Below are 14,878 nucleotides of genomic sequence, written 5' to 3'. Positions count from 1 at the left end.
ACAAACGTACATACACACACACGCACACACACACACGCACACACACACGTTTTACAGGCTGGTGTATAAACTTAATAGGACGCATTTGGTTCCAAAGCCCCCAGCTTGCTCAGTGGAAAGTGAGCCGGATTGTTTTTCAGTTTCTTAATGTCGAAGTTTATAACGGCCAGATAAAAAATGTTGCCATGGTGATTTAACCACAACATCGCAATTACCTTGATGCAATGAGACTCTGGGGGCTTACAAGCAAACCAGCGTAATGCAATTAAGATATAAGTACCACCAAAAATGTCCTTAAAACACAGAGGAAGGATGCAGGAAAGCAACAAAGAGAGTGAAATAATGATAGTGGCTTCTTAAAGATCAAAGTTTACTGATAAATAAACAAGGAAACTCTGCACCAGATTCTCTTTTGTTTTTCCTTAACAGCTGCCGGATTCTACAGAAAATTTTCTTCACCAGATATTATCCAGTAAATGAATAACTTAATGTGTTACCCAACACTGATAGCCGCTGTAATATTTCAGTAACATATTTTTCACATCAACTTCAAAGTCCTTCCATCAGGCGGCTGCCTTAACAAAATCATACACTCAAAATTCTCTTACCCCCCTCCTGCCTCAAACCTTCCCTTTGAGGGGCAAAATAAAAATGTGGATGGATGGAGTAATTGCCTGACTTCAAAGTGCAGCTTATTGACCTGCATTTACTGTTGCCATTGACAGGCTGTGGGGTGTTTTTTTTTTCTTCATAAATGTAGCTCGGGTGGGTGTGAAAAGTGGTTCATTCCTCTTATGACACAAATCCCACTTTAATGCCCAACACTGACCCTCCTGACCCACGCTTAGCCGCGAGAAGGATGTGCAGCACCTTCAATATGCCTCTACGACACTTTCTCATGTTACATCAAAGTCACAAAGCTTATGAAGAAAATAATAAATTGTCTTTTGTTGCTGTTAGTCCTTTGCAAAGGAATTTAATACTTAAGAGGAACAGAAACTTTTAAAATATCACATTTCTTCTTAGAAAAAGAGGAACAGTTTTTTTTTAACTTCTGACAGGTCTATTTTCAGATTTCTTTGCAAAAACGCACCCATGCACAATGGATTTCAAAAAACACAGTTTATTAATGTGACTCTCAGTCCCACTCTTGTACAAACACACACTCCTACATTCATCCGCGTGATACATGTGGATACACAATGCCCTTCTTCATTTCTAACACATACAGAAACACAGGAAAGAAAATAATCTCATTAAGCAATGATATAAATGTCATGAATGGTTCAGATGAGGATAACATCAAGCGACACGCATGCACATTAGTGGTATTGTGAATTAAAGCCATAACTAGGCCCAATGTCACACTTACACTTACTTTGTCACACTGATAAAAACCATACAAAAAAACACTCCTTACATTAAAAATGCCCCTTCATGACTCACAAATGTATCATACCAGGACATGTGGTGCTTATTACATGAAAGCCTTCATGTTGAGGCTGCAGGATTTTGGGTGACCTGCCCTCTGCAAGACCCCGACACACTCTGTTAAAGCGGTGCTTGGATGTACATCATGTATGCACCACAGGATTGATGCATTGTGGTACGCACATTGCATCACTTGTATGTGCAACTTGTGCAACTCTTCATCATCATCAAGTACCAGAAAAAAATCAAATATAATATAAAGATGTAAGTCGAAAAAGCTCACATACTGTACATGGTGTTTAGCTGTTGGAACAAGTGTACCCTCTACTGGCTACAGAATGAACCTGCAGCTCAGAATTACCATTGAGGAGTGTGTTGTAACGCGGTAATTCCCTTCACTGAGTCATGGTTTTAAAATGAGCATATTTTGGATTTATTTTGTCATGAGGAAATTGTGCAGATGCATGACTAAGCAGAGGAAGTGAAAAATTTATCAAGGATCATATAAAATAGGAGCTGGATTAGTCTGTAAAGTGGCCAAGTCAGCAACAAACCCTGCACACAATAAAAAAAGGAGGAGGAGGAGGAGGAGGAGGAGGAGGAGGAGGAGGAGGTTTGGGCCAAGAAGGCAAAGGAGTAACCAGGATCAATAACTCATCCTCTCCTCTGATTCCTCTTTAAACGTCCTTCATCACCTTTGGCCTCTCATGCTGGGAAGCCAGCACAATAAAGTGTACTCCAAAGTCTGCGTAGTCACTGCAGGATGTTTAAGTGTCCTTAGAAGTCGCTGAGGATGCTGATGTCGGCGAACTCTTTGCGGTAGCGGTGAGCGGACAAGGCAAGTAGGAAAGACCACTTGAGGCTCATGAAGCTCCACACACAGGACAGGTAGAGACTCTGAGGGTCACTCAGGGCTGTGACACACAAACACACACCATGGCCATTAATATGCTGCTGTAACACCCTCTACTCTTCTGTTAAAGCTTTCCACAAGATGTTGGGACCTGGCTGCAGGGATCTGCTCTCATTCAGGGACAAAAGTGATAATGTCAGGGCGCATACTTAAACTTAAAGTCTTAAGAATTACACTTAAGAAGACTTTTAAGATCAGGGAATTGGAATAAATCTGCATGCGACAAAAAACTAAAACAGTCAAGTTGAGGTGGAGTGCAGTGACCAAACTCCATTGTGACTGTCCAGTCAGCAGGTTAATCTGGTCCTTTCAGTTAATTCATTTTCCTGCATTTTCTGTCATTTGTTATTGTTATTATTAACATTACTGCATGCTAAAATGCTGAAAAAATAGCAGTCAGCGTCACTTGTGACATTTTGTGTCACAACTTTCTGTTGTAAGCCACTGTGCGTCTCCACCAAAACATTTCAAATATGTATTGAAATGTAAATGTACATTTTGTATGTTGGAGGGAGTTATGGTCTGATATTAGCATACCACAGTACACAGACACATTCGATGAAGAACAGCGGGGAAACCAAATTATGTGAGACAAGAAAGCCATGGTGAAGAACTTACACTCCTTGTTGCTGATGGCAATAGACAGGAAAGAGATGAAGGCAAAGACCGCTAACACAGAGAAGAAGACCCCCATGAAGAAGAAGAACTTGAGGCCCTTCAGCCATGTCCTCCAGTAGTCCTGCAGGTACATGACGTGAGTGATGAGGGTCCACAGTGCCAGCACACCTGAGGGACAAACAAAGTCAGTTTTCAGAAGACTAGATCGCTTTTGTTATTTGGACCTAATAACTACACATAATTACAAAGTTTCTTGAACACAACAAACATTTTATTTCAGATTGTTTTTAAGCCAGACAGCCATTGTTTCCATGTTATCCCTCCATGATTTAAAAACCAACATGCAGATATGTTATACTTTTTATCTTTGTTACAGCTATGTTATTGTTACACTGGGATGTAGGACTAACAGCTAGCGGACCATGAGGAGCTAAGCAAGGTGATATATTGTGATTTTTTTTTTTTAAATGCTGAATTGCTTTTTATGCATTCAGAACTGTGGAATCTGTATTTGTATATATCAAAAACGGCTAGTGTTTTTGATCATCAACACAGTATCACAAAAAAATAACACCACCATACTCAAGTCTTGATATTTCCTGATACCTTTTTTTCTTTTCTTATACCCTTGACATAATAACTCATATGTAACTATCAGACCTGAATTTTGACAGTCATGAACTTCTGGTAGCGTGAGGGGTGAGAGTGCATTTTTACAAAACATCATGACACAGCACGTTTCCAATTGCTGAGTTAATGAATCACACTTCTTTCTTCATGTTCCCCTTTTTTTTAGCTGCAGAGTTGTAATTCTCCACCACATGTAAAGGTTAACCCGACTTCTCTACAGCCAGTAACAACCTTTACCGAGTCAGAACGTGTAACAGAGGGAACTGTAGCAATCTGACAGCGGCTTCAGTGTTAATGTCTCCAGTGATGGTCAGGTGCAGGTGCACATTCATGAATGCATAATGTTTTTTGGTTTTTTTTTTTCTTTTTTCAGAGGATAACAATATGTCAGTTTATCACCAGTAAAAGCATGAAACAGTTTGCAGCTAGTTGCCTTTATAGAAATGAAAATACAGATTCATTGAATGTGTCCAATGTGAGGACAATCTTTGATAAAAGTTACAAAAGAGCCAAGATGAGTCAGTTTGATATTTTGGAACATGTATTATAGTTTAACAACCACTAAAACTGAAGTACTTCCTGTAAGCGGATGAGAGCAGAGGTTATAGATATGGACTTGCAAACCTCAACAGTGGCTCAAAGTTCAGATCCACGGAAACACTTCTAATAATCCATTACATAACTGTGCATAAATCCGACTTTACTATCTTTATTTAGTGGACTGAACAAGAACTAGCTGTCATTTATAAAATCATTCATTTTCGCTCAGTGTAAAATTACAATGCCACTTAGAAAAGACTCCAGACTCCAAGATTCACACTAACATTTAGGCCCTTCTGTAGATTAATAAAGGGCTAGGCAATAAAACAATATTGGGTTATGAGATTAGATATCATCTTAGATTACGGATATCATCATCTCTTAAGAGTTGTCTAAATTATTTTGTTTTCCTGTATTTTATAACCACTACATTGCTGCGACAGTACACCACTAATTTTAAAACATCGGGCAGATTTTTAGATATTTCTAAACTTCAAAATGCTTTTAATTTCCAATGTCTTAATTAGCTTCTGTAACAGTTTCCCCCCCACTTATTCCTAAAGGGGCATTTAATCAGTTAAGCTCAAAAGTGGACCCTTGCACACATGACAAGCTGAAACCTGTCAGATAATGAAAAACCTGCTGCAAGATATACAAAAAATAAAAACATTTTTAAAAAATTAATAAATCATTTTGGCCTGGTTGACACTATTTATTAGTTGACATGTATGTCCTTCAAAAACAAGCTTGACCTGTGATCTCTGTCTGACTTAAGGCTTGTTTTACAATCAGCAGGTTTAGCAGTTAGGGCACCTTCAGCCTGAGGAGGGGGTCACTGCTGTTTTAGCTGAAGGCTGGAATAAAAACATGCAGAAGCTATTATAACACATGCTTACAGGTGAAAACATGGTGTGAGACAGACACACGGTGTTTACCTGACAGTCCTCCCATGGCTGCAGTCCACGGCTGTTTGTACGCGATGTTCCACACCAGGAAAGCAGAGAAACCCATCAGCATACCAAACGAGGCATAGCCGATACTTAAGTATGTTTTATTAACCGCCATTGTCACAAAAACAAGGTGGTAAGAAAGCAGGAGCACGAGCCCGACGAGACGAGAACCGAGTGTGTGAGTGTGTGTGTGTGTGTGTGTGAGAGAGAGAGAGAGAGAGAGAGAGAGAGCAGCGAGGTAATAATTTCAAAACAACTGTCCCTGTGCAATCTGAGAGATGCCCCAAGAGGACAAAATGTGACGAAATGTGTGTCCTGCTGACTAATGATTGTTTTTAATCACGCGCGAGAGGGAAATCTGAAACATGACAAAGCATTTCTGGTCAGGATTTCTGTCTTTTTTTCTGTCCAGCTGTAAAAAAACAACATTGTTACGTCATCCGAGACTAACCAACGAGCTCGTGCTCAGTCCTGCAAATACCCACCTCTAACAGAGTGAGTGGACACAGCGCCCCCCACAGGAGCAGAGGACAAACAAAACATGCCCACTCTCCACGTGGGACCCTTTGTGGACATTGGCTTTACCTTCAGATTTTGGGAGGTGCAACACACCCCAGTGCTGTATGTTTTAAAAATACTGTTAATATTTGCAAAATCAATCAATTGGTTTCCTTCGAATATTTTTGACCTGATTAAAAAACAATAAATCTCTGCAGTGGCTGGCAGTGCCACATAAGGGGTCAAAGGTGATAGCAGTCAGTGTTGTTTTTAGCCTTCCCCCTTGTAGAGATCTCTGAATCTTTTGATATTGTAGGAGGATTGTAGGTGGTTAATTCTTTCACAAAGTGGTGAACCTCGCATCGTCCTGGCTTGTGAACATATGTACCTTTTGAGGATCCCTTGTTTCAGGTATTTTCCACACTTTTCCAAGTCTTTAGTTGCATCTTACCTAGTTTTGTTTAACCATGTTGCAGCCATAAAATGGAGAATGAGTGTGTATTTAACAAAAACAATGAAGTTAATCAGTTTGAACATTAAATACCTTGTCTGTACTGTATTCAATAGAATACTGGTCAGAAATGTAAATCATTGCAGGTGTAAATGTGGGTCTACAGGAACCAAAACAGAATAATTGGGTTAAAACAACAGATCACAAAAGTATGTATGTAAGTATAAGTATAATGTATGTATGTAAGTATAATGATTGGATGCAAGAATTTTTATTTGTGAAGATTCAGACGTTCTGCTAAATGTAAGGCTCCATGTCAGAACTACAGTAACCTTATCACTGGATTTAGCATTTCTGCTTCAGAAGTCAATTGAAACTTCCCATTTAAACGGTGGTACTTCTTATACTAAAGCTCTAAAAAACTAGAGCTTAAAAAAAATAGAAAAGGCAAGTGAGGGTAACAAACTGACCTGGAGCTGCCATGGATATTAAAAGTCCTGAAACATTTAGTGCCTTTCAAAGTAAAAGAACTGAAACAGAAAATACAGCGTTTAAGCAATGAAAGCAGTTGCAGTAAATTATGTGTGAAAAGTCAAAGCTGTGGAAGTTAAAAGAGATGAATATATTTTTTTTTGGGGGGGGGGGGTTGTTTTTTGTTCAAAGGCCAGTAATGAAAGGAGAAACAACATTAAGGTTTTATATAAGAATTTTTATTTTTGAACATTCAAACCTTCTGCTTAAAGTCATGTTCTGCAGTAACTTTTACTATTTATTGCGCATTGGTAGTTGAACTTTTTCATTTGTGCCAACATTTGAAGTTGTCACGCTTGTTGTGAGATTTGACACTTGATTGAACATCAGCCAACTAATGTGAGAATAAACCCTAAATTTATGTAATACACTATGCAAAAAATTAATCAGCAAATCAGCATTTTAGTAATCAAAAAAAGAGGCCAATTCCCTTGTTACAGCATGTTAAATATGTATATTCTCTCAGTCTTGCACCATAGTGAACAGAAACTGTCAGACACAGTCGATGTGAGCTTAGGATGTGGGAAATTGAGGTAGACGTGTCAACTAAATAACCAACAATAGAGTAAATTCTCAGGAGATAATAATGGTAAAATATAAAAAAATAATTCTTACAGTAGATGTAACCCTAAAACTTGGCAAATAAAAATTCAACTTCAGTTTTAAATTGCTGACAAGATCTGCGTATCACAACAGTCATTTTAAAGTAAAAGTAAATAAAAAAAGATGTATCCATGGATGATGAAAGCATACATGAAAAAGAGATTGCACAAACAAAACACGGACTTTGTCAGAACTAAATGAAACTAATAAGAAAGATATAAAAGAAAAGATTATATTGAACCCACAACCAACCACCCGAATAACAAAAAGTAGAATATGACAGCAGTTTGATAAAGCTCAAGCTGTGATATCAGTTTACAACAGACTTGGCAGATAGTAACGGAAGAAGAAATCATCCAATTTCGTCTTCATGGCCTTGATGATAGCTGCGTCGCGGTAGATGCGTTGAATGAGTAAGTGTTCTTTGGAGAACACCAACAGGTCGCACCACTCCGTGCCCGTCACCATCATCTCTCCTTGGATGTGCCAGTAGTAGGAGTGGGCCCTCTTCAGTTGCACAACTCCGTCCTGGCAGACCAGGAACCCGCACTCCACAAAGCTCTGGAACGCAATGCATTTCATGTGCACCAGCCCAAAACTGGGCCTCTCGTTGGGGTCATACACCAACCCGTCAGGTTGCGCCCCCAGCCACGGAGCATTTGGATGGACAACCAAACCACATTGGTACCAGTTCACGCACAAATGCTGACAGTATTCCCGGAGCGCATCAGCCCTCATTTCCTCCTCTATGTGTGCCGTCTTGTCTCTTCGGATTCCTTTCTGTATCTTGTATATTAGGTGCTCCGCATTGCTCTGCCCTGGTTTAAGTTTGCAGATCTCCCTGAAGCGGCTGGTCAAGCGCAGGTTGCGCAGCTCCTCGACCACCTCCTTGCGTCCACGTGTGGAGTGCTCCAGACTGTGTGCTGCCTCCCAGGTGATCTGCATGACATCCACATGTTCCTGCTCCTTGGCACTGAGGGTAAGGAAAGTTGACATTGGCTCCAGTTTCTTATTAGGCAGGGGAAGCAGCGGACGAGGGGGAGCATCTTCATAAGTTTGGTAATCTTTAGCTGATGGCGCAGGGCACTGGTAGGACAAGGGGCTGCCTTTAGGGACTTTCCCAAAAGCACAGTCCACGAACTGCACATTCTCTGTGAGGCCCATTTTGGTTATCAGAGGCTTCTTGTCATCTGGAAAGTCCTTGAAGGCTTCAGTGAGCCTTGCCAAAAACGACTTGCAGTCACTCTGGGTAGGGATGAAGGATTGGTAGGGCACCCTCCTGTATGAAACAGGTTATTATCATTAGACAAAAATACAAATATAATAGTAATATATAAAGAATTGTAGACAGAGTGGGCCATTCTTACCTTGGTAATTCTAGCATGGTTTTCTGCAGGGACGACTTTGGCTTCTTTCATTTTTTAGAAGGAAAAGAAAAAATAATTATTTCATGCTTTAACCATTAAAAACTAAGCAGGTTTGACATGTGAACAAAACAGTCTTTACCAGTACTTAAGGGCTTCTCCTGCCTGTTACAGTCAGAGTAAATAAATGTATTTATTTTTTTAAATCTGCAGAAGTCTAGGGCATTCAAACAAGCTTACCGTTGAGCTTTTTACTGACGATACCTCATGTATGTGAACTTCTGGAAACTGGCTTGTGCTGTCTTTTTTCCCGGATGGCTTTGGGCAATCTGTGACTGCATCTGAGTCCCAGGCGCTACCATACTCATCTTCATCAGCTGAGACTGTGCCTGAAGAGTCGGCTTTGTACTCAACCACTTTAATATGGAATGTGTCAGCGATGCTGGGCATGCTTTCATCTACTTCTTCTTCTGGGTCATTTTTCACACAGTCTGGGGTAAAAAAGTTTTCAGCTTCACCAAGCCCTTGTTGTTGTTGTGATCCAAAACTTATGTCACATTCAGTTGGCTCTTCTTTAGGTTTTTTAGGCAACGGCTCAGACAGCTCCACCTTTGTGTTGAGCTCAGGGGGCAGCTCCACCTTTGTGTTGAGCTCAGGGGGCAGCTCTCTGACATCTGTGGTTGCTCCAATGTTGTGGTAATCATCTATAGGAGGGGAAAAGAAATAACACCAATTATTACGAACTATACATCTCTTGCTTCACTTTGGGTGTAAAATGTACATGGGCACAATACTGGCTTCTTGAAGCTGTAATGCTTTTTAAATACTAGAAAACATAACTAATAAATGGAGACAAATTTGTTTTTTCCACTTTTCTTTTAGATATTTTAAAACATTCAGATTTGGATACTCTACATGTTTTTACTTTTTCTGGCATTTTAGTTGTTTTACTCCATGCTAAAACGTTTATTCTTCATTTGAAGAATATCTTAGAGTTAGGCAGAAGTTGGCCAATGTTACTTCGGTAGAAATAAGTTTCCAAAGTAGCATCAATTGGAAATGATACAGTAAAAAACAATCAGCTCATAACTATTTTAAAGTAGAACATTAATATTGGTCAAAGCGAATATAAGCTAAACCTAATGTAAAGTTCAATTAAAAAACCAAAACAAAAGAGACTGGTTACATTTAGATCTGATAGCATGGTATTGAATGGTTGTGGATGCATAATGTACAAGTATTTAATATTTATCTCTCAGATAACGTTACAGTCAACGAGATACGTTACTTCAGACTTCATATACACAATGAGCATAGCAACATGGGCTAGCTAGCCTGCCAAACGTTACATTATTTACTGCTACGTTTCACTGTTTAGCTCAGCTAACGTTAGCTAACTTGGCTAATTCCCAGGCTGATAATTAAATTTCAAATAACTTTATTAAGGTTAAGGTGTGTAGTACTCATCGTAACTCAGGTGAGACATTCGTAAATAAGTCACAAACCTATCTTAGGTAACTTTATTTCGGGGTTGAGGACCATGTGTAGTACATTCCGCAGGCGTTTGTTTTCCTCGTAGTACGCCTCCACGATTGTTTCAATTTCTCCAAATATCTCCACAGCCACGGCAGTAAATCGTTCAGTTAAAAAGCTCCGAAATTTGTGTAGTTTAGGGTCCGACATCTTGGCCAATAATGTTAATGTTTGATCAAAAATATTTTGAGTTTGACTCCTCCTCGATGACTGAGGACCAGCTGATGAGGACGCGCGCAAAACCTCAAAAAAAAAGAAGAAAATAGAAAGTTAGCCGGAACATGGAAAAAAAAGGACTTCCGTTGGAAAACATCTTCTTCTTTGGACTTATTGAAGCGTTTCGCTTTCAACTTGTTACATGATCGCCCTCTATGTGGCTTAAAAAAACCCAATTAAACATCAAACTTAACTCAAAAGAGTTATTTTAACCATTCACATATAGCACTGTGAACTATATACTTATGTATTAAAAGTTAATTATATATTTTAGTAAATAGATAGATAGACCCGTAAATCTAATGTAAATGAAATAAATGAACATAAGTAACGTGTGTAAAATGATTTTTGTTCTGTTTTGCTTTGTGGACTGCTTAGGAAATAACGAGGAGGACACACACACACACACACACACACACACACACACATATATATATATATATATATATATATATATATATATATATATATATATATATATACACACACATATATATATAAACAAGTGAACACCATCACAATAAGCTTGAATAAATAAGCAAATTAGGGTTCCTTCTTTCATCACATGTCAGTTATTTACACCAACAACTTTACTGTAATATTGAAAATTCAAAACTTTATATTTTACTGTACAAACTCGCCACTGTAGGTAAGTTAGTGGTGTAGTGTAGGTAAGTAATATTGCAGATATGTCCTTTTATATATATATATATATATATATATATATATATATATATATATCTATATATATATATATATATATATATATATATATTATAAAATAAGAATACATTAAAAATGCCTATGACGTAGTGAAGTGCCCAATAATTCCAGGCAGAATGATCAGAGTTGACGTAGTCGGCTGTATATTTTCGAAAAATTTATTCCAGAATCACCATTTCACTCTGAAATTTTGGAGAGGAAACTTTCACTCGACGATATCTGAAAAACTGAGCAAGTGACCACCGAAAGAAGCCACCCACGGACCCCAGCTGAACTACTCTACCGGTTCATCATGGAAAATGTAAGAATTTAGCTTTTTAAATTTCACTTTTACAGGTCCTTTCCCACGACGCCTCAACTTAATTTTTAGCTTTTAGAAAACCTAGGCAATCGCCAAAACAGGAATTTCGTGGCTTACATTTAGTTGAGGCATCGAAAAAATACATTTCCCCTTTAAAAAGTAATTTTACTCGACGTCTCAGCTAAATGTAAGTCTTGAGTATGCTCGGAAGTCCCCAAAACTGATTTATATGTCTTAAATGTAGTTTAGGGGTTGAATAAAGTAACATTTTGTTTATTAAAGTAATATTAAGCCAGGTCTCGACTAAATTTATGATTTGAAAAAAGCTAGAAAGTCTCCAAAAACTTACTTTAATTGCCTAAATGTAGTTAAGAGGTCGAATAAAATACGTTTTCCTTCGACTAAATTAGTCTCGAGGCTTCAAAAACTCGACAGCCTGGCCACTAACTTACCTACAGTGGCGAGTTTGTACAGTAAAATATAAAGTTTTGAATTTTCAATATTACAGTAAAGTTGTTGGTGTAAATAACTGACACGTGAGAAAAGAAGCAACCCTAATTTGCTTATTTATTCAAGCTTATTGTGATGGTGTTCACTTGTTTATGCTAGTTTTTGAAAATGTAATATTGCATATTGCCCAACCAATTATTATTTTAAAACACCATGGAGGTCTTACCTCTAATGTGACATTTCTTTTGAGTTTGGAGCCTACATTAATGCTAAATATGAAGATTGTCAAGTTATCATTTTTTTGGATTGTTTTATTTATCTGATATTTAGCTAGTATGGAGGGGGTGGGGGTGACATGTAGTAGAAATAGCTTGTTTATTTAAGGGAAACTCAGTGACCTAATGTTGAATGGGTTCAATATAGTTGTGTTGTGTTGAAGAGTCCACTTCAAAATTGTATTTCAATCATTACAGATGTGTGATGTGCCATCCCACCTCCTCGACCACCTCTACTGGAGGAGGGAGCCCAGCAGGAGTCACCAGCAGGAGCAGCCAGCTCCCAGCACCAGCACCAGCGCCAGCGCCAGCGCCAGCACCAGCACCAGCGCCAGCGCCAGCACCAGCGCCAGCACCAACATGGTAAGACTTACATGATTGATTGATTGATTTGTTTATTTAAGTGTGTATCCCATTGAAGTTTTTATAGTAGTTTGAAATATTATTTTGAACGTTATCTTTCATGTGAAGTGTAGTGCATTGATGCTGAGTTTAAATGACTATCACTGTTATTGTACCATCTGTGAATGTGCAGGCTACATGTTATAAAATATCAATGTAGGATTTGAGAAAAATCAATTCTCAGGACAACATGTGTTAGAAATCTGTCATATCATGTTTGTGATATTGGGACAGCCATGACATAACAAGTAACAGTGTACCATGTGCCAAAAATTTGAAACTAGGCCTATGCACATAGTGGAGAGAAGAAAGAGAAGAGACTTTAATGTTTTGTTCTACAACATAAAATACAAAAGTAAATACCCCACTCGCAACTTTGAAACTTTTATGTGTATTAAAAAAGACAGTTGCTAAATAGTGGATAAATAGCATTACATAATGTAGCGGGGTCTTTTCGCCAACCTGGACTAGTAGGACATTCTTCCCCTAATCTCGCAATACTTCCACACGAGATTCACCAGGTAAAGGCACCTGAAGATGCTGTAAATCTGACCTGGGTTACATCAACGTCATCACGCTAAATACAGCTTTAAAAGGTCTTGTAGCAGTGGCAACTTGACCATAGTGTAGTTCGTTTTCGCATCGCAATAGTTTTTCACCTCTGGCATTTACATTTAGGCTCCAGATATCCTAGAAGTTATGTACATTTGTGAAGATTATCTTGCTGAACAAAATGCGTAAGTATCATAAATAATTTACTGACATATTTTATGTTGTAGAATAAAAAGTGAAAGTATTTTATATTAGTGCTGACCAAAGACCTTATTTCAGACATCTTACCAAAAACCCATTAAAAAAACAAACAACGGATTTCCGGGTTTTGGGACTCAGTACTGGGGTTCTCTATTTGAATATTCCACATACAGATAGTTTATTAAGTGTTCTTAACATTTTAGCAACTTAGAAGTTGAGATCTAACAATTCAAAAGTTTCACTCTATTCTGTAGATGTTCAAAAGACTATCTATAGAGTATATGGGACACTTCTTGAACAAACCTACATATTTTCAGAATAATTCATCATATGTTGAGTGAACAGTTCAACTAAATTGTTTTGAGAAGATGTAATAAACTGTCACATATACTCAGTGAAACAGTTGAATTGTTGAATCTCAACTAAAAAGCTGTTGAAATATTTGAAAATGTTATATCAGTGATCTGTAGGTGGACTGTCCAAAAAAATTCCCCCAAAACACAAAATTGCTGAAGTTCTACTCAAAAGCTTTACACAATTACCCCTGTTTTGACTTGTAACAGTTTCACGTTATTTTGAAAATGAAAATGTGGACTTCTTTAGCACAAGATTAAGACAGTGTTTGCAAACACAAATACAAAAACAACAGTGAAGTGATAAAAGAAAAAAAGACAACAGTGAAAAAGTAATCACCCAGATTAGTTTGTTTTGTTTTGTTTTTTTAGATTTGTGTCATCATAGAGTTCAAGCTTCTTAAGTGCAGCTGTATTTGTTATGTTACTCCCAAAGCTTTTGTACTTCAGCATTTATTATTGTTAAAATTAAGTTATTATTGTACTTGCTGAACAAACACAATGGATCACAGTGAACTAAAGGGTGTATCATGAACTCAGTATCCAGAGACATGCACAAAAGTGAAGGAGTTTTTTTTACGTTATTATTTAGTGGATGTGTAGGACCCATGCATTAGTTTGTGGGGTTTATTTGATTGTAGACATTTGCCTTTTTTATAGAAAGAAGTGTTATCTTAAGTTTTAAGAGTTGATTTAATCTATTTTTGCCTAATAAGAACTGAGCAGCACTTTAGGAACCTCAGCTTATCTTAAACTGAGCTGTCAGGGATTTAAGAAAAAATAGATCCGTCCTATGTAATTCTACATCAAAAAGCTGATATGCAATAATGTGGAAGTCAGTTGTTATATTAGACAGGAGAAAGTGTTTGAAAAGTAAAGCCCCCAACTTCCATCCAACTGGATGAGCCTCGTCTGATTTGTAAAAGTGAAGTCACCCCCTGCTGGGGAGATGGTGGGAGGAGAACTGTCTCTGTGTCCTGTTGTGCGAGAATATGACACAGACCCCTGCCACTCCTGCCAAAGTTGCTCGATAAAGGCTGGGTCACGGCCTTTGACCCCATGGGAGCTATGGATAATGACACATGCGCAATGTAAGTGGGAATGCGGTGTTGGAGGGTTACAGCAGATGGCGCTAGAAATAAAGGGATGGTGCCAACTCAGGTGCTCTTTGGCCGCACTCTTTTTTAGCGTCCTTGCGTATGCACAGGTCAGGATATTCATCTTCAATACCTCGTACCCTACCAGTTTAACTTTCTCCTCGCCAGTGTTGCCATGACAGCTCGTCACATCATAGCCACATGTTGTTGCAATGTGTTTTTGCCCATAATTCCTCATTTTGGCCT

General features: G+C 38.3%; 2 protein-coding genes across 3 annotated transcripts; both read right to left on the bottom strand.

Annotated features, from left to right (window-relative positions):
- Positions 1-1,107: 1,107 nt before the first annotated feature.
- slc48a1b (solute carrier family 48 member 1b) lies at positions 1,108-5,496 on the bottom strand. The gene is made up of 3 exons (XM_042496521.2): positions 5,068-5,496; positions 2,963-3,130; positions 1,108-2,345 (listed from the first exon to the last, which is right to left on the bottom strand). The coding sequence occupies exons 1-3, from the start codon at positions 5,195-5,197 to the stop codon at positions 2,209-2,211; spliced, it is 435 nt and encodes a 144-aa protein (XP_042352455.1). The 5' UTR covers positions 5,198-5,496; the 3' UTR covers positions 1,108-2,208.
- Positions 5,497-6,719: 1,223 nt separating this feature from the next.
- Positions 6,720-10,362, bottom strand: LOC121950618 (uncharacterized). Of its 2 annotated transcripts, XM_088085508.1 has the most exons (5): positions 10,035-10,361; positions 9,169-9,233; positions 8,770-9,138; positions 8,533-8,576; positions 6,720-8,444 (listed from the first exon to the last, which is right to left on the bottom strand). In XM_088085508.1, the coding sequence occupies exons 1-5, from the start codon at positions 10,210-10,212 to the stop codon at positions 7,481-7,483; spliced, it is 1,620 nt and encodes a 539-aa protein (XP_087941634.1). In that variant the 5' UTR covers positions 10,213-10,361; the 3' UTR covers positions 6,720-7,480. The 2 variants fall into 2 exon arrangements, with proteins under 2 accessions (XP_087941634.1, XP_042352611.2); XM_042496677.2 differs by having other exon boundaries at positions 8,770-9,233; positions 10,035-10,362.
- Between the last annotated feature and the right edge of the window lie 4,516 nt (positions 10,363-14,878).

Source organism: Plectropomus leopardus, chromosome 2 (assembly GCF_026936395.1).
Source record: "Plectropomus leopardus strain MGB_pleo_1.0 chromosome 2, ASM2693639v1, whole genome shotgun sequence".
Lineage (NCBI taxonomy): Eukaryota > Metazoa > Chordata > Actinopteri > Perciformes > Serranidae > Plectropomus > Plectropomus leopardus.
The sequence above is the reverse complement of the archived record's forward strand: the minus strand, read 5'-3'. Positions and strand labels throughout refer to the sequence as shown.

Bases quoted from the DNA above. Each gene is read 5' to 3' on its own strand.
- slc48a1b (XM_042496521.2), bottom strand. From the start codon at position 5,197: ATGGCGGTTAATAAAACATACTTAAGTATCGGCTATGCCTCGTTTGGT. The intron at 3,131-5,067 runs GTAAACACCGTG...TTTGTCCCTCAG, and splicing joins AGCCATGGGAGGACTGTCAG to GTGTGCTGGCACTGTGGACC. The intron at 2,346-2,962 runs GTAAGTTCTTCA...TGTGTGTCACAG, and splicing joins TGCCATCAGCAACAAGGAGT to CCCTGAGTGACCCTCAGAGT.
- LOC121950618 (XM_042496677.2), bottom strand. From the start codon at position 10,212: ATGTCGGACCCTAAACTACACAAATTTCGGAGCTTTTTAACTGAACGA. The intron at 9,234-10,034 runs GTTTGTGACTTA...CCCCTCCTATAG, and splicing joins AATAAAGTTACCTAAGATAG to ATGATTACCACAACATTGGA. The intron at 8,445-8,532 runs GTAAGAATGGCC...TGTTTCATACAG, and splicing joins ACCATGCTAGAATTACCAAG to GAGGGTGCCCTACCAATCCT.